This window comes from Choloepus didactylus, chromosome 27 (genome assembly GCF_015220235.1).
Source record: "Choloepus didactylus isolate mChoDid1 chromosome 27, mChoDid1.pri, whole genome shotgun sequence".
Classification (NCBI taxonomy): domain Eukaryota; kingdom Metazoa; phylum Chordata; class Mammalia; order Pilosa; family Megalonychidae; genus Choloepus; species Choloepus didactylus.
In genome coordinates, this window is record NC_051333.1 from 4,074,506 (window position 1) to 4,097,036 (window position 22,531).

At 57.2% G+C, this 22,531-nt stretch overlaps 2 protein-coding genes across 4 annotated transcripts; one reads left to right on the plus strand and one right to left on the minus strand.

Annotated features, from left to right (window-relative positions):
• The first annotated feature begins 1 nt into the window (after position 1).
• On the plus strand, positions 2–4,099 carry LENG1 (leukocyte receptor cluster member 1). The gene is made up of 4 exons (XM_037818805.1): positions 2–338; positions 1,404–1,583; positions 2,772–3,037; positions 3,779–4,099. Exons 1-4 carry the CDS (start codon positions 207–209, stop codon positions 3,996–3,998), a joined length of 798 nt encoding a protein of 265 aa, XP_037674733.1. The 5' UTR covers positions 2–206; the 3' UTR covers positions 3,999–4,099.
• Positions 4,063–21,319, minus strand: CNOT3 (CCR4-NOT transcription complex subunit 3). Of its 3 annotated transcripts, none has more exons than XM_037818803.1 (18): positions 21,069–21,319; positions 16,394–16,468; positions 16,218–16,285; positions 15,910–15,984; positions 15,674–15,763; positions 15,294–15,422; positions 15,091–15,186; positions 13,709–13,928; positions 13,481–13,614; positions 12,865–12,921; positions 11,012–11,390; positions 10,775–10,898; positions 9,696–9,894; positions 7,483–7,582; positions 7,191–7,389; positions 6,675–6,807; positions 5,843–5,968; positions 4,063–4,445 (listed from the first exon to the last, which is right to left on the minus strand). In XM_037818803.1, exons 2-18 carry the CDS (start codon positions 16,416–16,418, stop codon positions 4,347–4,349), a joined length of 2,253 nt encoding a protein of 750 aa, XP_037674731.1. In that variant the 5' UTR covers positions 16,419–16,468; positions 21,069–21,319; the 3' UTR covers positions 4,063–4,346. The 3 variants fall into 3 exon arrangements, with proteins under 3 accessions (XP_037674731.1, XP_037674729.1, XP_037674730.1); XM_037818801.1 differs by having other exon boundaries at positions 13,709–13,931; XM_037818802.1 differs by having other exon boundaries at positions 13,709–13,931; positions 16,394–16,471.
• Positions 21,320–22,531: the final 1,212 nt, after the last annotated feature.

Consider the following 22,531-nt stretch of genomic DNA (forward strand, 5'->3'; position numbering starts at 1 on the left):
AGCCTGACGAGAGGGGAACTTCGGGAACTCAAAGGGATGGGAGTGGCCGCCTCAGCCAATCACCTCTCGGTCCATCCTGGACAGGGCGTGCCAGTTAGCCCACGACCAATCTGTGGCCGAGCCAGGGACAACAGGGAGGGAGCATCGTCTCGCCAATCCGAAGTGCTAGAAGGCGGGCCTAACAGTCCCTGGACTGTTGCGGCGCCATGAATATCCTGCCCAAGAAGAGTTGGCACGTCCGCAACAAGGACAATGTCGCCCGCGTACGGCGTGACGAGGCCCAGGCCCGGGAAGAGGAGAAAGAGCGTGAGCGGAAAGTGCTGCTCGCTCAGCAAGAGGTATGCTCTGCGCCTGGCCGGGCGGGGCCCCGGGGGTCGATCGCGCAGGCGCCACCCGCACCCCCAGACTCGGGATAGAAACCGGAAGTGAGCGTGAGGTGCAGGCGCCTCTTGGCAGGAGCCGGAAGTGAGCGCGGCGCGCAGGCGCAATATATCTAAAGTAATTAAGGGACAGGCCCTGACCCTCTTTCCCGAAGCGGTTCTCTGCAAAACTCTGTGAAACCTACCTCGATCTCACCCTCGTCTTGGTTGCCCCCTCTAATGCCTCTAGTGACAGGACCAGTGCCTGGCACAGAGCAGGCTCTTAAGGAAACATCCACTGAATGAATCAGGGAACCTTGCTCGTGGTGCAAGGTAACCTGGATCAGTTCTTACTTTGACTGCACAGTCTCCCTATTTATTGAGCACCTACGGTATGCTCACGCCGTGCAGAGCGCTTGACTTGCGAAATCCCTCGTAACCACCGTTCATAAAGTGGCGCTGTTACTTCATTCAACAGAGAAGTGAAATAGCGTGAGAGACAAGCCAGTTCCACCGCCTCTGGCCAGCCCTTTCCCTGCACTGCCCCCCAACCACACATGTACACCAGAGGCCTTCTTTATAGTGCCTTAATCTCTGGTTTACACCTAACTTTCAGTTCTTTAGCTAATCTGATTCCTCAACATTGGCTGGGAGGTGGTAGTCTGGGATCTTTCATTATTCAGTAGAAATTGCAAGTTTGACCGGGGGTAGTACTTTGGAGCCACGCCTGGAATTCAGGTTGCCTGTTCTAATACACGGTTTGGCTGTCTGGATAGCTGTTTTCATCGTGTCACTTGAGACTGGGAAGCCCTCCAGTTTAGGCCAGGGATCCCCTCCCAACTATCCTTGGTATCACGTCCATGGTTTACTATTTGAAAGGCAATTTAGGAAACCCAGACATTGCCACATCCCTCCCCTCGCTGGGAGAGGTGCCTCTTCTGGGCTTCCAGTGCCATGCTCCCTTTCTCATAACCCCCAGACTCATAACTCCTTCAGTCACCTCTAGGTTCTGAATATCCTGACTGTGACTTTCTTTTTCCCCAGGCCCGCACAGAATTCCTACGGAAGAAAGCCAGGCATCAGAATGCACTACCTGAGTTTGAAGCAGCAGGGGCAGGAGCCCCAAGTTCTGGCCCCGTGGACCTGTTTCGGGAGCTGCTGGAGGAAGGGAAAGGGGCAACCAGAGGCAATAAAGAATACGAAGAAGAAAAGCGACAGGAGAAAGTAAGCTGGCCTTAAGCCATCAGATGCTGGGGGCAGTGGGGGGCTTTGCCCTTGGGTGTGATTAAGAAGTACTGACATACAGTGGGGATTTAATGAGCTGGTCTACCCAGAGAACTTACAACAGTACCTAAACACAGCACTCACCTGGGCCCCCACAGTATTTGGAGGTGGAGCTGGAGGTGGAGCTGCCCCAACCCTGGGGCTGCTAGTACAGAGCTCAGATCTCCACCTGTCAGAGCCCTTTAGGGATTCGGGAAGTATAAGTGGTAATGGTGGTAATTCATTTTCAAGTACCTGGTCCCTCTTATCTCCTGTTACCATCCCCCACAAGTTCCAGGGTGGGGGTTTGAAGGGTCTGTCTTCCCTCCTTCTCAAGTTTCCTCTTTCTCGGATTGAGCCCTCAGGACCAGGGTTTTCAAGAGGCAGCACCACATCCTGAGTGTCTGGAAACGTGGGGTCTTTTCGGCTTTCCGTTGGTGAGGGGGGTGGAGACACTGCGTGGAATGTGCTGCCTTGCCCAGGGCAGCCTCCATGTAGGGAAATGTCAACCCCCCACCCCAGCCCTGCTTTGCATATCCATCAACAAGTCCTGCTGGCTCTGCCTGCAGGACACTGGGACCTGGAATCCAGCTACTCGTCACCTGCCCCTGCACCCCTTCTCTGTGTGCCTCATCTGAGAACTGCACAAGCCTGGCAGGGCTCAGTCTCCCTTACAGCATATTCTGCACATAGCCAGTGGCCAAAGACCTTAATGTCAATCAGATCTTGTCTCACCTGCTGTCACTTACCATCAAACTTGCTGCTCCCCCTGCCTCAATAACTCCTCTCTGTAGCTCACTAGTATCCTGTTTTTTTCTTCAGTCATTTCCCTAAAGATGCCTTCCCTTTCAACCCTGAAGTAGTTCCACCCTTTTTCTTCTCTCTCAGTCCCCTTTCTGTGCTTTTGTTACTGCACCTGCTGTCACCTGCCATTGTCCCAGCTGGGCAGGAGCTTGGCCTGATTTACTCACTGGTCCATCCCCAGCACCTGGCACAGCTGGCTCACATCAGGCCTTCAATACACTTTGCTGAATGGATGATCCTCCCTCCCACTGTGACATTCAGGGCTTCCTGAGGGGAAGACACTTGACATCCTCAGACACTGAAAAGGCTATGCCCCATCTTTTCCCTGTTTTCTGGCTCCTCCAGGAGAGGCAAGAGAAAGCTCTGGGCATCCTGACATACCTGGGCCAGAGTGCAGCAGAGGCCCAGACTCAGCCCCCTTGGTACCAGCTCCCCCCCAGGCGAGGGGGCCTTCCGCCTGGCCCAGGCCCAGAAGGGAAGCTCAAGAGCCGCTTGGATCCTCTGCGGGAGATGGAGAAGCATCTGGGGAAGAAGAGACGCCACAGCAATAGCGATGGAGGTTACGACAGGAAGGAGAAGAAGGAGGGATCCGAGAAACAGCGGCCCAAGGAGTAAGAGGATCCAGCCTCAGAGCAGAACCAAAGCCCCAGGCCCGGGAGCCTGGCCATGGTCTGGGCAGGAAGGGACTGCTGCGGGGGCACAAAGCAGTCGGGGGCTGGCTGCATAGAGCACTGGCTCTCAAAGTGCGGTTCAGGGACCCTTTTAGAGGGTCTGAGACCAGACCTACTTCACAGTTCATACTGTTTGCCTTTCCTTAATCTCATCAAGTTTACCATGGAGGTTTCCAGAGGCTGCGTGACGCAAGACGACGTCATTGCTCCCAAGGTTAATGGGACGTATGCTTCTGTTTTCATTTCTAATCCACCAAATGTTAATAGATATGACCCACGTAAACACTTTTTAATTTTTAAGAGTGTAAAGGGATCCTGAGACCAAAGATTGAGAGCCACTGGGCGAAATCCATGTTTGTGTTCCTAGGATGCCAGATGGTGTGTGTGGTGGGGTGCACTGGCTAGTCTCCTCCTCTCTTGAGAAGGGGAAACAGGCCCAGAGAAGGCTGGGGCATTGCTAGGTGTTTGTCACGCTGTGGAGTTAGCACTAGGTGAGGGATACCTGATGAAAAAGACTAGAGAGCACATGCCTGGGGCTTGAGGCCAGTTTCCTGAGCCTAGAATCAGGTTTTGAGCGGAGACCACGAGCGTGCCACATGCGAGCCAAAGGGTTTGCTGTGGCGGGAAGGAGGGGCCTCCCAGAGTGTGCCCAGCTCTCTGACCTGAGTCTTCTATCCCCAGACCACCGTCCCTGGACAAGCTTCGAGCTGAGCGTCTTCGGCGGGAAGCATCTGAGAGGGCTCGGGCAGAGGCCCTGCTGGCCCGGGTCCGAGGTGGGTCAACCCAAGAAGAGCAACCAGAAGAGGAAGAGACAGACGAACGGCGGCGGCAGTACAACTCCCAGTTCCACCCCCAGCTGGCCCGGCGCCCCCGCCAGCAGCTCCCCCACCTTTCTCACTGACTTTGGCTGGGAACAAGGCCCTGACATCTCTTTGCTCCTGAGGGGGCACAGGAGAGGCCGCTGCTGCCAGCCGTCATACAAAACTATTTATTCATAAATATTTTCCAAAATGAAAATAGTTTACCAAAAAATGTCCCTCACTGGGGAGGGGAGAAGGGGGCAGCCCTTGCCCCCGGGGCCCCCAGGGTGGGGCTGGGAGGAAGAGAAAACCTCCGGCCCCCTCCCTGCTTCCTGGGGGAGAGGGCTGCCCCATGGCCTGGGGCCTCCCCCCAGTCTTCCAGGGCAGGGCCCTCACCTGGGCAGGGGGATCAGCATGCGAGGGGAGGGGTGGGTGGAGGGGGGCCGGTGTCACTGGAGGTCCCGGTCCTCCAGGTAGCGGTACTCAAAGGTGAAACCTTCCTTCTTCCGCTGGCCCCACTTCTCGTAGTCAAAGTAGATGTAGGTGCCCTGGCCGGGGAGAAGGCGGTCAGTGAGTGAACGAGGAGGTGGCTGGCCAGGGTCTGGGCCGCACCGACACACGAGGGGCAGCCAGTCCTCAGGCTGTGGACCCACCAGGCGCCAGGCCAGCTGCCTCACGGCACCACCTCCTTCCACTCTGAAAACACTTCTGTCTGAGAGTTTTCCACGCCCATCCAGAGGGAGGAGGCGAGCCAGGGAGATAGACAAGCTTCCTACAGCTTTTATTCATGGCTACAGCTTCTGACCACCTATCACAGGCCAATCCTCACATTTAACCTTTCCCAAATTTGAGGTCGTGGGATGTCATTATCCCAGTCCTAGAGAAGGAAGGAGGCTCCACTCAGAGTCTCAATCCAAGCCCTCTTTGGGGACAGACATTTTACTGGTGGTGGTGGTGGCATGGGGACTTTGGAATGACTGGATATGCTGAAATACACTAACTTGGAGGATTATCTTGGACCAAACTAGATAGGACAGGAAGTCGGTAGTTTATGTCAAACAGGACACAAAGGAAAAGGGGCTGGGTCCCGAATGAATGAATGAATGAATGTGAAATGCTTGTGAGCCAAGCCGGGAGCTGCCCCTCTCAATCCACACCTGTCTTGTTCCACAGTCATCTCCATGACAGGGCTTGGCACTGGGGAAGTCCTTGGTGGAAATAAAATATTGTGGACCACACTAACTAAAAGCAAGTTGGAGAATATGATGCATCCATGACGCCTGCTATGCAGCAGGCACCATTATGTCCTTCAAGGCTAAGTCAGTTAATCCTCAGGACAGTGGCAGAGTGAGCACCATCCTGTTACCCCCATGTTTACAGACGAGGAAACAGAGACAGAGGGAGGTCCACGGGACTTGCTCAAAGTCATCCAGCTACACCAGGATTCAAACCCAGGTCTGGCTGCAAAGTACTCTGAGAGAACCATGAGGTTCAAAGCAAGTAACTGTCAGTGCACGAGATGGTCATCTGAGAAAATAACTCCCGTTCACTGGCTGTGGAGCCCCTGCTGTGCAGATGCTGGGACACGGAGGGGAGGCCGACCAGTCTTGGCCCCTGCCCAGAGGAGCCTGCGGTCTCGTGCCAAAGAGAAAGTCCAACACACCCAAAGGAGAGGAGCACAGTGGGGGCACCGGGCTGGGTGGCTCTGGGAGGGCTTCCCTGAGGCAGTAACATTTCGGCTAAGACTGAACTGATGATCAGGTGAAGAAGGGAGAGTGTTCCAGGCGGGGCAAAGGGCCCAAGAGTCCCCTGAGGGGTGGCGGTGAAGGGAGCAGGTGGGAGAAGGGACTTCTCGCGGTGGTGCCCTTGCAGCACGAAGCCTGGACCTGGAGCTGACAACTCCAGTGGGACTACAACTGGGAGGGCGCAGTGGGGGCCCCCTCACCTGTTCAAACTCGTCCGTGATGGTCTTGGGCTCCTCGTGCCGCTGGAACCACATCATGTACTTGGTGTGGAATCGCCATGACTGCTTCTTTAGGGCCTTGGCTGCCAGGTACTGGGCCTTAGTGCCCTGGGGATGAAGGATGGAGGTGGGGTCAGGGCCCCAACGCTGACGGGGGGGCCAGGGGCAGGGCATCAGGGCTGAACTAGGCCCCACCACAGACTGATGGGCTGGACCATCCAGTTGGCGATGGGGCTGGGGGCACAGAACATACCAATGCTGACCAGAAGAAAAATGACGGGAGGTGGAAATTGCTTTCAGAGAAGCTTTGACAAGGTAGAGAAACTAACGTGTGATGAGTGCTGAGAGGAGTAATTTAGAAAGTTTCCCAGGTCGGATAGAGGGTGATGGTTCCTAAACCCCTGGGGTCACGAGGAGGTTGAACAGAGCCTGCTTGGCTCCAGGAGGCCTGAGAATGTGCCACCGAGCCAAGCGGAGGGGCAGCCTAGACCAGTTGCCTGCCACAGGTCAAGATGAGGAGGGCCTGAACAGTGAACACCTGGAAGGGGCTGGGCCCCCATTTGCTGTGGGGGGTGACGGTGGGGGACCTAGCCCTGCCTGCAGAGGCCCCCCTGAACAGCGCTAACACCTCTGGACTGCAAGTGAGGACAGGAACAAACTGGGTTTGGGGGGGCCCAGGACTGGGGACAGGGAGAGGAGTGCAGTCCCGGTGGCCGCAGTGGGGCACCCACCTCACCCCTCCAGCCCGACGGGGGACGGCGGCGGTGGTGGCGAAGCCGGGGGGCCTGAGGCTGCCCTGGGGGCCCTGCTGTACCTCCAGATAGTAGAAGATGAAGAACAGCGTCTCAGTAGACAGGCGCTGGTAGAATTCCACAGTGTCCGAGTGTGGGGGTGGCATCTGGTGGTGGTAGGGGGGCGTCGGGCAGGGGTTCCGGGGGAGGTACTGCCTGTGGGGCAACAGGGAGCTGTTGGTGCCAGCTGCCAGCACCAGCTCTGAGTGACAGGGTGGTCGAAATCTACCCACTTGTTTGACTCCAGCCTCTCCAAGGAGCCCCAGGACTTCTGCTCCCTGCACCCCACCTCTCATCGATCAAAGGGAATTCTGGGGGCACCTAGTCACTCCAACGTTTAATGCCTCAGTCCTTACCATCCTTTGGAGAACCCCAAATCCAGTGCTCAGACCCCATGGGGTTCAGTCCATGGTCTTTTTGTCAATGGGACCAGCAAACATTACCTACAGTCCCAGAGCCCGGGAACCACATCCCCAGCTACCGCCGCCTCCCGCAGACTCAGGAGTCCCGGCCCCCAGGACTTCCCTCTGGCCCCTCACCGGATCCGCTCAGAGTCAGAGGGGTGGGGCATGTGGTGCCAGGCGGCCTCTTCCATGGCCTGCTGGTAGAGCTGCTCCTTGGTGAGGGGCACAGGCCCCAGTGGACACACGCCCAGTGACAGTGGGATGTTCACCTCTGACAGCTGCAGGGGTGGCTGGGCCGAGGCTGGGGGCGCCGACGTGCTGCTCAGGAGGATGTCTGTGGGGAGCGGAGCCCTCGATGGTGAGGCTGGCACCAGGCCCCCTCCTCTCTCTCTCTCCCCTCTTTCCCCCACCATCCTGGGTCCCTCACCTCTCTCAGTCAGGTGCAGTGTTGGCGTGGGGCCCTCGATGCCAGAGCTGATGGCCGCCCGCTCTGCCATGGACTTCAGGGAGCTCAGAGGCTCGGGGGCCTGGAGCAGGGAGAGGTGCCAGCCTGAGGCCCCGGCGCAGGGGACAAGCTCAGCCCCGAACCCTCCTGCCTGCTCTGGTGGGAGGGTACGTAAATGCCCACATCTTAGGACCAACCATGACATGTAACAGAGTGTTTACTGCAGCGCCATGATGGTGGGAAACAGCAACTGAACGGAAGAATCCGTCAGTAGAGCAATGCCTGGTAAGTGTGGACTCAGGGACACTGCACAGCTCTTTTGAAAATAGAAGTTCATGACACACCACAGAGAAAAGAAGTCAAAGTGCAGAACACGTAAAGTGTACCACCATTTTTGTCATACAACAGGCAATGGCACACAGTTCTCCAAGAACACTGACATGCCTGGAAGACCACCACTCAACTGCCAACTGTGCCATCCGGAGGCAGGGGGCTATCTGGATGCTAATCTCTCTGCCTCTTGAGGGGCTCACGGTGGCTGGGCAGGCTCGTGCCCCTCTCTGGGATTTGGTGTCCCCACTGGTAAAATAGGCAGGGAGGACCTCCAGCACCCAAAGCCCACAACCTCCTCCCCCCAGGTGAGTGGGTTACAGCAAGTTCCTCTTTCTTGCAATTCAGGGGGCTCCACACCCACCTTGGCACGGGGCAGTCGCCCGCACCTCCGCCCTCTGCCCCCCCGCCCCACGACCTTCTGTGACCAGGGCCTACCTGCCCCAATTCCAAAGTCTCTCTCAGGCCCATCCCTTCCCTCTATCACCTGCCCCTGCCCCCACCCAACCCCCCTTCTGACCCCACCAGCCACACAGGGACCTTTCCCACAATATCTCAATTTGTTCTTTCTCAACTCAGAATTTTCCCAAGGCCCACCAGGACCCTCCCCAGTAATTCAATTTTGTTTTTTTAAAAACTCATGGGCCCCTTGTGTGGATCTCAAAGCTTCTGATCCCCCACTCCACCCCCACCCCACCCAAAAAATTCACACACCCATGAGTTTCCTAGCCATAAAACCTCTAAAACTGAAATGTTCACTCTGGGCCAGAAGCTATTCTAAGAGCTTTAGGAGGATTACTTCATTTCCCATGAATCCTTTGTGGCAAGTATAACTGACATCATTCCTGTTTTCCAGATGAGGAGACCGAGGAACAGAAAGGTTACAGAATGTGCCCCAAATCAGAGCTAAGGGCACCACAATACTGGGACTTGGGGCTGAAACACACTGGCCCCAGCTCCTGAGGCTGCCCTTCTGGCTCCCAGTGACATGGACCCTGCTGCCCTCTGCAGCTTCACCCCACCGTCGTCAGCTGGCCCTGCAGCCAGCCTGACACGTCCTTTCTCTGTGGAACTCCTGCCCAGCCTTGTAGCCAAGTCAGACCTCAGTGCCTTCCAGAATCCCAGGATGGGAGAACACTCTTTCCTCTATTAGTCTTTCCTACAACTGGGGCCCTTCATGCCCTGGCCCAGATCTCAGATTAAACACCGCCTCCTCTGAAAAGCCTTCTGGGGCTGCTTCCCCCAGGTTAGGTTAGATGCCCTGCAGTCGGCCGGCAGCACCCTCTGCCCACTCCCTGAACAACACAGCACCCTGCACAGTCACGGCCTGTTTCCCACACCAGTCGGCAAGCCCCCTAAGGGCAGGAACTAGGCCGCATTCATCCACACGAAGCGCACCCAGAGCAGACCTCCACTGAAATGGCTTCTCAAGGGGAAAAGGAGGGCAGCAGACTAGGTAATGGGTCAGGTGAAACAGACCATCAGCATGTCTTGTGAGAAGTGGGACAGAGACCTGCAGCTGGGAGAGGGAAGAGAGAAGAAGACAGGAAGCTGGAGAAAGAAGCGAGTAAGTGCAACCAGGAAAGGGAAAGAAACCTGGACAGCATGACGGTGGAAGGGGGTAAGATAGAGAATGAGAGACCCAAGATCAAGATGAGGCTGCAGGTGGGTACAGAAAGACCCAGAGAAAGAGCAACTACAAGGAGGGACAGAGATCCAGAGAGCACAGGAGGTGGAGGTGGCAGTCTAGTCTCAGAGACTTGGAGAAAAGGGGACAGGAAACATCCGGAGGGAAGAGGGCAGGGCCCAGACACAGGGAGAGGAGAGGGCCGGCTCTGGGCCCAGGGGGGCATCTAGAGGTTCACCTTGATCTCCGGGGCGGTGCTGAACTGCGGAGGTCCATTGAGCAGGGCGCCAGCTGCCTTGGCCTCACTGAAGCTGGGCGTCGGGGAGCTGGGAGGATTCACAGCTAGTGGCACCAGGAGGCTGGGCCCCCCGGCAGTGTTCCCTGAGCCTGGGGCCACGCCCCCAGCCCCTGTTGGGGCTGTTGCACTGGGTTCCTTCCTGGTAGAGAGGAAAGAGAAGGGTGGGGGGCTTAGAAGAGGGTTCCTGGGGGGAGGGGGAGAATGCATAGGGAGGTTTGGGTGGACAGAGGGAGGAGAATCCAACAGAAGATGGGTTCTGAGAGGGACAGGCTACGGAAAGACAGAGGGAGCCTGGAGGAGGCAGTGGGGGTGGGAAATGAAGATGAAAGCCACTCTTTATAATATCCCAGTGGCCTAAGCAGAACCCAATCTCTGAACTCATTTCCCATCAGTAAGGGAGTGCTCTGGAGGTGGAGAACAAGGAATCCTAGGATGTTCCTACAGAAGAGAGAGTAAAAGGGAGGATGCCTCTTTGGAATGTTCACTGGGAAACAGGCAGGCCTTCTGGAAGGGCCCAGGGAGGAGGGAGTGGGGAGTGAACACCCCATCACAAAAGCAAGATGCCTGGGACAGACGGGATGGGAGTGAGACCTCTCCTGGCATCCCTCTGGGAAAGAGAGACCCAGTGCAATCTGCTGACATAAGATCTGGAGGGAGGGCTGGGAAAAGGAAGGAGGACTCTGGAATATTTCACTCTGAAAAGAAGACACTGACCACTCCAGATGAGTCACACGGGCCTTGAGGCAACTCAACAGAAGTTGGGAGGGAAAGAGGAGAGGGAAAAAAAAAAGAGCTCCTTTGAAAAGGAGGACCTCAGAGGTGCACTGCAATGGGCACCCAAAGAGGGTGTGGGGAGGAGTGCGCTTGCTCCTGAGGTGCGGACAAGCCTAGCCAAGGAGGAAGGCAGCGCTCCTCACACAGCCCCACCAGCAAAGGGCTGGGCCAGTAACAGACAAGCAAATGCGAGCCTCTCAGTGCCAGAAGGCCAGCTCCCCCCAGTCTGCTAGGTCGAGACTCACGAGGCGCTGGGCGGTGGGTTGTGGGGGCCAGGTGGGGGGCCCAGAGCCTGGCTGTTGGTGGTGTTGCCCCCACTGCTGCTGAGAGCCACTTCTGCCGGGCTGTCGGCCACCACGGAGCTGTAACCTGGGGGGAAGAGGGAATGAAGAGGGCTGTCAGCTGCAGCCCTAGCTCTCCCCTCCCTGCCCTGCGCCCATCATGCCCCAGCCCCCACCCCACGCCCAGTCCCCCCTGCTCACTGGTGGCACCGTTCTGTTTGCCAACACATCCGCCTCCACTGCTGTTGTTGCTGCTGCCGCCTCCTCCACTGCCTCCTCCACCCCCGCTGGGTTGGACACTGGGAGGCCGGGGCTGGGCTGGGCTGGGCCCGCTGGGGGCTGGGGGGGCCACAGCCTGGGCGTAGGGGGCAGGGGTGCCTGAGTTGTGGCTGGGGGCTGGACTGGCCTTGGGACCCAGAGCACTTGCAGGTGCTGCTGGGGCAGTGGCCCCGTTGTTGCCAGGGGTGGTACTCAGGGCAGAGGTGGCAGGTGTGGGGCCGGAGGGGTAGCTGGGTGGCACAGCTGGGGACTGAGGATGCTGGTTGCTGTGGACAGGCTTGGAGCCGTTTTTGGCTGGAGACTGCGGATGGGAGAGAAGAGGATTAGGACCCGGGTGGGCTGGCAGGTCCCCCAGCCCTGCCCTGCCTCTCCAGCTCTCCTTCAGGCTCAGCTTTCATCAGCTCTCTGGCCTCCTCTCCGGCCTCGCTGCCCCCAGCTGCCCCCTCACCCTCACAGCCTCCATCACCACCTTCACCCTTGAAACACTCAAGTTTATTTCTAGCCCAACCTAATGTCCAGGTCCTTCCTGGCCATCACCCCACACGTGTCCCACAGGGATCTGACATATAACCTCTGCTGTCAGTAAGAGAAAACAATTGGGAAAACTACCTGTCCAATCATAAGCAATTAGGTGGAAATATCTAAATGTCTATCAACATGAAATTAGAGGCCACAAGCCAAATATCCAACAACAAAGATTTAAACATCCTCAGTAAGAGATTAGCAGAAACAATCTAAATGTCCAGGGTTAGAAGGAAAAATATTTGAGAAACATACACTAACGTCACCGAAAAAAGCAACTTGTGGGGATCCAAATCACCAATACTTCAAAATGAACCTACTCCATTTCATCACCATTTCAGCAACAATCTGGTGCCGTACCCCACCGCCTCCTAGAATTCTCTTAAGGAACCTGCCAGCACCTCACCCGCCATCCAGGGCTCACGAATGGTTCCCTCCGGGCCCAGCCCTGCACTAGCCTCTCCACCCTCCCCACTCCTGCTGAGGATGCCCACCCAGTCCCCTCACCGAGATCCCCACAGCTCCAGGGTCGCCATCAGGCCCACCCCTCACGTTTGCCCATAGAGGAGCTTCTGGCCCATTACGGGCCTGCATAATGACATGGCTTTCTCAGGTTGCCATTCCCTAACTTGTGCTCCTATTCTAGAAGATGGTAACAGAAGAAACAGGACTTGCTAGTAGAAAGAGGAAATGCTAAGAAATGCCGCATACCATCTCTTCTTCTTGGAAACTGCCGACTGACATAGCACAGCAAAGGCCCTGAGGAGTCTCAAGGAAAAAGACCCTACTGGATTTTTTAATCCTTTGTTTCTCAGACTTGTCTGCTCCTTTCAGAGCTGCTCCAACAAGTCCAAGCCCCTTGGCCTGACAACTATTCTTCAAGTTTCTCCACACTCCCAAGCTTTGTGTCACGGCCCTTGCCCTCCTGTGTGTTGCTGCCTCTCCCTACAGGACAGACTCAAGTACTCCCCTAAGGCCCAGGGCAAATGCCACTTCTGAGCAAATTTCTTGACCCCCCCACCCAGGCCAGGCCAATGCCGTGGGTGACCTCCTCAGTTGCACACCTGCCACTTTGTTGTTCGCCCATCCCTGCCTTTAGTAATCCCATAAGGCGCCCCTCCAGAGAGACGAACTCCTCACCCCTCTCTCTGTGCCCCGATGTCCAGCACTACTGCCCAGCACTCAGGCCTCAATAAGCCTTTAGGGAACAACTGGGTAAGTGCAATGCCCATCAATCCCAGGTGCCAACCCACCTGGCTGACTTCACTGTCTGTTGATCGTCCCCTCTTCTTATCATCTTCCGAGTTTTCCTGAGGTGGGCGATGCAGAGTCAGAAACCTGTGTGATCTCCACATCACCTACATATCCAGATGTCACCCCTGCACCTCCCAGGGCCCTGGACCTAGAATGGCTTTCCAGTCCCAGAGCTGTTCCCATACCTAACCCCATGACCCTAAATTCCATGCGGAACCCACCTAAATCCTGGTTCCGTGTCCTGCCTCCTCAGAGCAGCCACCCCCACCCAGTCTCTTAATGATCCGGGAACCTGCTCCCCTTCGGGGACCCAACTCTTGGATCCCTGCGCACAGCACCTTATGCTCTGACCCTCCCAGCTCCCACACCACGGCCCTACACCCGAGTGGGATGCCAGCTCCCCATCAGCTCTCCGCTGCCACAGGGCCTCAGCTCTTCAGGCAGCCAGACAGGCCCTCGCCGCTTCCACTGACCTCTTTGCCCACGCCCACCCCCATCCCCAGGCCACTTCAGCCTCCTTGATTTCTGGTCCCCTTAGACACAGACAATTCTAAGCAGCTGACTCCGACTTCCAGCTCCCCGGGCTCCAGAGCCCCAGGAATGCGGGAGCCTCACCGTGGTGCAGTTGGCAGGGCTGGGTGGGATGGGAGAGCTGGATGTGGTCGAGGTGGGCGTGCTGCTTGACTGGTTGAAGATCTCGTCCTCCATGTGGCTGTGGCTGGGAGGGGAGGTGGCGACCAGCGCCTGTGCTGTGGGGGAAGGGGAGAGGTGTGCTCAGCCAGCACAGGTGGTCCCCGCTGGCCCTGGGACCCGTGCTCCCCACAGGCAACCCCAGGGTCTCACGAATGTCCTCGAGGTCCAGGTCGTCATAGAGGAACTCGTTCTCCTCGAAGTCGGGGTCCTGGGAGGAGTCAACGTAGTACTCGACGTCATCCTTGATCTTGCGGATGGCATCCACCAGGATGGAGTCGTTGTCCAGCATGCGCAGGATGGTCTCCAGCATGCGCACATGGTAGCGGTGCTTCTCGATGTGCCGCTTCAAGCCCTCGATCCGGTCCTGCTTCTGCTGGCGAACCCAGGGCCAGGCTCAGGGGCTGCAGGGTGCCTGCCCCACAGAACCTTCCTCGGCTCCCAACCCTGGAGGAGACCCAGAGGTTTCCTCCCAGCCCCTCTAGCATGCCCACCCTCTACCCCTCAGAGGCTCCACCCCAGGCCCTTTCTGGCTGGCACAAGAATCCCAGAGTCTGCCTTGGAACCCTGGAAACCTCTAAAATATCCAGAGATCCCTGTGCCACCCTGAAACTTGGCCCCTATCTGCAGCTCACCTAATGGCCCAAAGCCCTCAACTGTGGTCCCCACCTGTCTGCGGGGTCCACGGCCACTATGATCGGTTTCTAGGATATGGCTCCATCCCTGCCCGAGTGCAGGGGGCTTGCTGTTTATACTCACTTAGGACAGTCTTCCCCATCATTGCGACTGCCCCACCCATCCACAAGGCAGCCCGATTCAGAAGGCTCGCCTCAAGGCTCTCGAGGTACCTGACCCCACCCAGGACCCAGCCCCCAACTCCCTTTAGGATAGACACCTGAGCCCCAATTACAACTCCTTTCTCTCTTCAAGAACTATCACCTCCCCTTCAAGCCCGTGGTTTCCACACTCCTGACCCTCAACACCCAACTCTGGCACATCTCCTGGTTCCCTGAGGACCGCTTTTGCACCCCTACACTTCCGGTGCCAACAAGAGAGACGTAGTTTGCCTCCCTTTGAACTCACGCCTACAATCTTGGATTTTAGCAATCTGCAACCCTAGCATCTAGCTTTGTCCCAGACCTTGCTCCCCTTTGGGTCCCAATGAACTGATTTCTTCATATCCATAGCTCCCATCCTCTACTGAAAGCCCGGATCCTCCATGGACTGTAAAGCCATGCCCTGGGCGTTCTCTCACACTTATTCTGTGACCCAAGTTGAATTCACCGTCTTTCCCCCTAAACTGTTCCTCTTCTGAGGGCCTCACTGCTTATCTGGACACCCAGCCTGGACCCCAGGAATTGTCTCACCTCCTCCTTGCCTCCACCCCAGGGAGCTTCTCAGCCCTGCCCAATCTGCCTCCTGGTTCCCAAATGCCATCCTTGGAATCCGACCCCTCCTCCCACAGGCCTGGATAACTGACTTCTCCAGGTCGCCAGCCCGCCCTCTACCTTCTTGGCGGTGGGTCCCCCACTCACATCTTTGTCACCCTTCTTCTTGCGTGTCTGCACGGACAGTGACTCCACTTCACTCTCAAACTGGTCCACCTGCATGTTTAGGGTGTCGATGGTATTCTAGGGGAGGGGAAGGATGAAAGGAAGTCAGCTGAGAGGAGAGTCCCCTCGTGTGCCTGGGGGTCAGGGCCCCCAGAGCTCACCTCCTCGTCTCTGCCCCAACTCACCGTGAGCCACTGGCCAACCTCTTCCTTCTCTTTCTGGGCAGGGTCCACCTTCTGGGCCAGGCCCAGGCCCTCCTTGCTATAAGCTTTGGTTTTGGTCTCTCGTTCTACAACTTTGAACCGTTCCATTTGCTGTGGAGAGAGCACTTGGCAGGTGGATCCCGAAGGTGGGCAAGGAGCTGACTAAAGGCTGGGAGACGCTCACACCTGAGGCTTGGGACCCCACACCACAGGCTCCAAGCCCATTGGCCCTTCCCTTCACTCGAGTGCGGACCTCCCTCCTCTCAGGACCTCGGGAGCCTGGCTGCTCTACCTCTGCCCTCAGAGGACCCTGGAATCGGGCCACCCCCCACCTCTGGGAGACCCATGCTCTGGGCTCCTACCGTCTCAATGAGCTTGCGGTTGTCTATAAGCTGCCTCTTGTCCTTGATCTCATTGGATGCCACCCATGTCTTGATCTGGTCCCTCAGCCGCTGCAGATGGGAAAGGCAAGCAAGTTAGACCACTTCAGGACCCAGGAACGGAGGCCCCAGATCCCTCCTCTCCAAGGGCCCAGTGGTCCACTCCCATAGTTCCCTCCTCCCCAGGACACAGGTGTCCAGGCCCCCAGCCCCCTCACTTGTAGCTTCTTAATCTCCTTCTTTAGGTCAGCCTCATACTTTTCTTTCTGGTTCGCATTGGCTGCATTGTGGAGCTGAGGGTGGAGAGAATTCAGGGGTGAGTGAGGGCAGCTGCCCTGGTACCCCCTCCTCTATGGCCCAGGGACTTGGGGACACCCGCCCCCCTCCACCTTAGAGCAGCTTCTCTTAGGTCCTCAGCACCTGGACATGCAGCCCCCTCTTCCTGGCTGACACCCACAGATCCTGAACCTCTTTCTGCACTTTCCTCTCTGGAGACCCACATTTTTTAAAGTCCCAGGCTCTGTACCTTCTGCCAAATATCTTCAAACTGCTCCACGCCTTCGGACACCTTCTTGAGGCAGCGATCAATCTCACCTGGCCAGGGAGAGAGAAGGCTGTTAGAATGTGGCCAAAGCAGCAGGCACCCAAGAGGTGCTGGGAGGAGAGCACATGTGGACAAGCACGGAACGGGCAGGCCCGTACCTTGGAGTTTGCGCTTGTCCGCCATCTTCCCTGCCCTACAGGCGCACTCTCTTCATACTCTCCTGGGGACGGACGCTGCTAGGAGAGATTGCAACAAACCCTTATTCCCTGCCAGGCCAGGCCCAGTGACGGGGACTTGGTGGGGGATGGCAGGTGGGGGGGAAGGTAAAGGGAGGAAGCATTTACTCTCTGGGGCAGAGACCAGGTCCAGTTCTCCTTCTGCTCCCATGATTAACCCAGCACAGGGTCCAGCCCACAGATTTGGGGAGTTTGCTCAAACAGGGAAAGACATACACTTCTTATGCGCTTCTGACTTAGAAGTAGAAAATTCCTAGAGTATGCAGTACCTTTCTCCCATAAATGACACTCAGAAGGAGTTTCTAGAGCAAGAGAAAGTCATGCAGCACACAGCCAACTGCTAGAGATGAAGGCCTTAAATTTGAAGATCACACTTCCTACAAAGAGGGCTCGGGTACAAAGGCACCTAGAATCTCAGCATCGGGAAAGGTTACTCCCTCAAACAAGCCGCGAGACAAAAAAGGATTTACACTCCACAGAAGGGCCTGACACCATGCATTGTGGATGTGTTGTGAGGGAGAGAGGCAAACAGGAAGGAGAAGAGAGGAACAAGAGATGCCCAAAACTATGAAGAGCTGAACCCACCCACACAGAGAGCTGGATACCACAGAAAAGCAAGTTGTCGACCTCTAAGAAGGTTATTCCAGAGCAGGACTCTTACACCAAAAGGAGATAACACTCCTGATACAAGGAGACCGATAGCAAGAAGGGCTAGAGATTTGGGAACAGGAGGCAGCATCCAAAGGAGGGCCAGGAGCGGATATAAGTTACAAAGATAAGAGGGTGGAAGGGCACCTTAGCCTTGTGGGTGCTGATCCGCACACACAAAGGATTCCATATCAAGTAGACAGTAATTCAGACTCAAGGAAACATAAACCACCATGGCAAGTGCCCAATACTGAGAGAGGGGACGTCCCGCTCTACCCTAATGAAGTTACATGCAAGCCAGAGGGGGCTGACACCAAAGGGGGAGCCGAGAGCATCAGCCAAGGAAGCCTTGGGAAGGAGGGTCATGCTAGGCCGCCTCCTTAGCACCAGCTAAGGCTACACACTGGAAAGCACAGGTCCCTTCCGTCCAGGGGTAGGGGGTCCCACTCTACAGCACAGGGGAGGGGATGCCCAAGGAACCCTTAATTGCAAAGGCACATCCCTACACCAAGGCTAAGAGCCTTAACCCAGAAGGAAGTTATGCCAAGAGAGCTCCTCCCCAACAGGGGAAGCACCATCTCAGAGTCCTGCCCCAACAGACCTTGCAGCAAGGATGGAAATTTTCTAGATCTGCGCTAGCCAAAACAGCTGGACACATGTGGCTACTGAACAGCTGAACTATGGCAAGTGCAACCAAGTAAATGAACTTTTAATTAGTTAAAATTTAAATCGCTACATGTGGCTAGTAGCTACGCTATGGTACAGTATACCAGACAGCAGGCTTTAGAACAAAAGGCCCATAAAGGATGGGCAAGGTTTCCGAACCCCAGGGAGGCTGTTCCCCTCCCCACAGGGCCCATTCTGGGTAGAAGCAGCACCTTTGACTGAAGGGAGCTTAAATCTCTTCGTCAAGAGCCTGGGGTCACCAGACAGGCCACATACTGGACCCAGTACTGAGCCGAGCAAACTCCTAGCTCTAGGAAGGCAGCGCAGCCACACAAAAGGGCTCAGGAGTCACACAGAGCAGACCCACACGGAGGAGGGCAAGCAACTCTGAGGTGTGCGGACGTCTTAACCACAGGTGAGTGTGGTCCCAACATGCCCACCACAGAAAAGTCTCTTACTGTGTGGGGCGAACAAGAACATTAAACGAGAACTTACACCTCTCCCTCTGCCCAGGAGCCCACCGTCCCTCAGTCGACAGCCCTGAACAAGCAGCACCTCTCTTTAGGGAGGTGACGTCCTCTCCAAGTCTTCATATTGAAGGGGTCAGGAAACCTAGTCCAGGGGTCAGTTAATACCCTCCCCCCCCGAGAGGGGACCATACTGTGGGGGCAAAAGGGAAATCCTGAAGGAGTCAGAAGCGAGGGGCCTGAGGAACAAAAGGCTAGCCCAAAGAGGTGATATTTTAGACAGGAAAGTCTGACACCAAAGTTGGCAAAAGCTTAGGCCGAGAGAGTAATTCCAAAAGGGGTCACTGGGGTGTGTGGGGGGAGGCAGCTCCCCCCCCAGAGGAGGGGAAGGCGCCACAGTCCCAGCGCACTCACATCCCCCTGGACCCAAGGGTGGCTGGGGTCTTAGTCTGAGTGGAGGCAACACCCTTCCCCACAGCAGAGGACCAGAGAGAGAGGGTGATGGAGGAGAGCCCCAAGCTGCGAGGGCTGGGAGCCACCACTCTGGGGAAGGATCTCCCAAGATCCTCCAGGGGAAAACAGACACTGAGGAATCTGGGAGCACAGGTCCAAGAGATTTAACCCAGAGGAATCCTCTGTCCAAGAGTAAGGCACGTCCCTGCAAGTAAGGAGCCTCTACTGGGGGAAATGCAGTGAACTTGGCAACAGACCCACAGGAACCAACAGCCCCTGTAATAAAGGGCCCCTCAAACTTCACCTCACTGGAGCTGACAGGGTCACACAGAGGGCTGGTAGGCAAAAGGATGGAGGGAAGGCCAAGCCCTGGGGTACTAGACCAAGCAGTCCCTGGCCCTGGGGTGGCCTCGTGTTGCAGGGTGAGGAGTCTTTGGTCTAGGGGAGCTGCCCACTGCGCAGGGCAGAAGCTTTGGCCTGCTGGAAGTGAGATCAGAAGGCTGTCCTTAACCCCGGATGCTGGTGATGCTGCGACAGAGGCTCTGATTCACTGGCAGGTGGATGTGTTAGATTCCAGGGCAGAGGCACCTATCTCCTCACTGAAATGCCACAGGTGAGCGAGTGGGAAAGTTATACCAAAGGAGTTCCTAGTCTCAGGGAAGGTGACTACTTGGGGTCTTTCCCAGGACACTCAGGCACCTTACACCCCTACAGCAAGGAACTTTCGCCTCAGGAAAGGGCAGAAGCCTTAGACCCACACAGTGGACAAGGAGGGGGACAGGAGCCCGAGAGGGGTCCGTAGCCCCACAGTGGGGACACTTACAGCCAGGTACAGACACCATAAATCCAGGAGGGGTTGATACCAATACCAAAAATCAGAATCCTTATCACTGGGGAAGACAATGCCAAGAAAGGTTCTTATCCTGGGGAACGGAAAAGCCCACACCCGGGTACAGGGATCTCAGCTCTCAGCAGCTTTCTACCACCCTACGGGGTACCAGCAGGGTGGGGCTGAGTTAGCGTGAGCCTTGGTCCTGCTAACATGAGGGCTCCTTGGTGCTGGGCTTACATATGTAGTGAGGGACCGGACACAATACTGAGGGTGATGTGGGACCCTTGGCCCCTGGAGAGATGACACCCCAAAGAAGGGACTGATGTGAATGGGAGTAGAAGTCTCACACTCAGAGAAGGCAACAGCTGACACAGGGAAGCGGGGTGCAGGTGTCAAAACACAGTACCAACGGGGCAAGAGCATTCGTCTGGGAGAGGTGACAGCCCCTGAGATGAGCAGCAGGAACCACTGAGAAAAGAGGGTGCTTGCACTGCCCACACGGGAGATCAACAACATGGAGAAAGCGGGAGCTTAGGAGGTCTCACCCAAACTATCTGCAGCCCAGGGGTGCTCAACAGCCCCACGACACCAATTCCCAAGTGGAGGTGACATCACGAGGAAGCCCCCACGGAGAGAGGCAGATAGGGTGAATCCAGGGGAGTTCACATCCACAAAGCCAGGGGAGACACCAAGCCCAAAGGGGTAAGCGGACGGCTGGAGAGGGTAGCACTGAGAACAGTCCTGAATCTCGGGACAAAGTCATACTCTCCCAAAGGAAAGGCACCGTGCTGTGCAAGGCAGAAGCTTTGGATCCAGGGGGTTTTAGGAAAGAGCTACAAACTAAGGAGATAGAAACTTTGGTCCTGGCGGAGGTAACTCCAGGTGAGACTCCAAATAAATGAAGCTGGCTTCTTCAATCCAAAGGGCTCCTCTCCCAGATCTCCAAAAAGGATCCCCCACAGACGCCAAGGAGAAGCCCGAAGCTCAGATCCAAGGAAGCTTATACTCCAAAGAGAAGAGATGATATCCAAGTGGGAGGGGTGCAGAGAGGGAAGGGGGCCCTCGCCCCAACAGGGTCCTTGTCCTGGAGAGCGGGCAGCCCCATCCTGGGGGACCCGACGATCATCCCCGGCAGGGAAACTGCAGCCGAGGGGGCACCGAGCCCGGCGGCCAGGAACCGAGGCCGGCCGGGAGGGGGGCGGGCCGCTCGCACTCGGAGGGTCACACCCTCGCACCCCGACCGGGGCCCGACGCGGACGCCACGCGGGACGGCGGCGGGGACCCGGGCCGCGGGCGGCGGCCCGGGAGCGCCGTGGGGGAGCGGGAGGGCGCCGGGGCCCGCGCACTGCGGGACGGAGGCACTGAGGCCCCGGCGGCCGCCTCCGGCCGGGAGCCCGCGCTGCAGGGGCGGGGAGAGACCGTGTCGCGACAGCGGCGGCATCACAGGGGCAGGAGGCCGCGGGGAGGCGGCCGACGGCGCCGGAGGAAAGGAGGGGAAGGGGTCGGGCCCAGTCGAGCCTGACGCTCTCACCACAGGAGCTGGCGCCGCCGCTGAGGAGCGTATCGCGACAGGAGGGGGAGGCGAGCGCCCGCCGCCCTTTTCTCGCGCCCCGGGCCCGGGCGCTATCGCGATAGCGGCGCGAAGCGGAAGTGGGATGGGGGGAGTGGGCTCGGGGTTGTCTGACGACGGGGTCGGGACTCAAGGGAGGCCGCGGCGTCTGCCGATGGCTCCGCGGAAGCTGACCGGGCCCGGTCCAAGATGGCGGCGGCGGCGGAGGCCTCCCCTCCTCTCTTCTCGTCTGTGGCGCCGGCCCGCCCCCGAGCCCCGAATATAGACCTATCATTGATTCTGCCGCACGTCGCTCTCTCCAATTAGACGCGCTCTATTGGCTCTGGGCAGGGATGCGGCCGGCCCCCTCTCGCGGATTGGGCGGTCGCTCTGAGGCGCGGCGTTCGATTGGCCTCGCGCGCAAGCTGCTAGGATTGGCTCAGGTTTTCTCCTCCGCTCCGCCTCCTCCTCCCGCTTCAGGGCACAACACGCCAGCGCGAGGACCCGCACGTCAATCAAGAGTCTTATGTCGTGCTGATTGGACGTACCCGCCTCCTCCTGCGAAACCTATTGGTCGGGAGGAGGAGCTAGGTTGCTCTGGGGCGGAATGTCTCGCATCAAGTTTAGAGCCGTTTTTAATTGGATATGGGAGAATATTCTGCCCTTAGACCATTGGTTGGTCCAGGAAGTGGGTGTGGAAAGCGGAGGAAGGCATGGACAGTGGGCGTTAAAGGCCGCGTACTTAATAGGAGACAGACAGGTGCCTTCAAAGCGGGGGCAAGCTTAAGTCTTCTGCCAATCAAAGGGGGCCGAGGGGGCGGGGCTAGGGAGAAGGCCAGCCCCTTTCCCTTAGTCGGCCCGGACTGTTATCACTCATCCGAATCCAGCCAATAGCATAGCAAGAGGGCGGTACCTGCCTCTGCAGCGTGTGAAAGAGGTGCGGCAGGCAGATGTCCACTGGGCCGCATCTTCCAGCGTCTCGGTGTCCCGGCCGCGTAGGCCGGGCCCTGTCTCCCAGCCCATCGTCCTTTTCCGAGTGCCAGTGCTTGGCACGTCAGTGTTTGCTTAGGGAAGGAGAGACAGAAGGAGACGGCGCCCCCAGGTCATGGGCCTCGGGCAGGTTGGGAAGCGCGAGGCCGGGGGGTGTCCGTCCTGCCTCTGGCAGCCACGCGGGCTTCGGAGAGTGGCTCTCCTCTGCACCTGCGTTTCCTTGCTGCCGTGATGAGCGGTTGAAGTACTTGAAAGCAATGCGGAAGGCTCAGACCGTTTGCTAAATGAATGAATGAATGAATGAACGCATTCATGTAAAGACTGGCTTGTAGTAGAGGGCGTATTAGGCTCACGGTCACACAGTCCAGAAGCCAAGCCAGACCTGTACCTCCCCTGTCTAGTGGAGGAAAAGAAGATGGGTCCAAGGGAGAAGCTAACCTTTGAGCCACAATCCA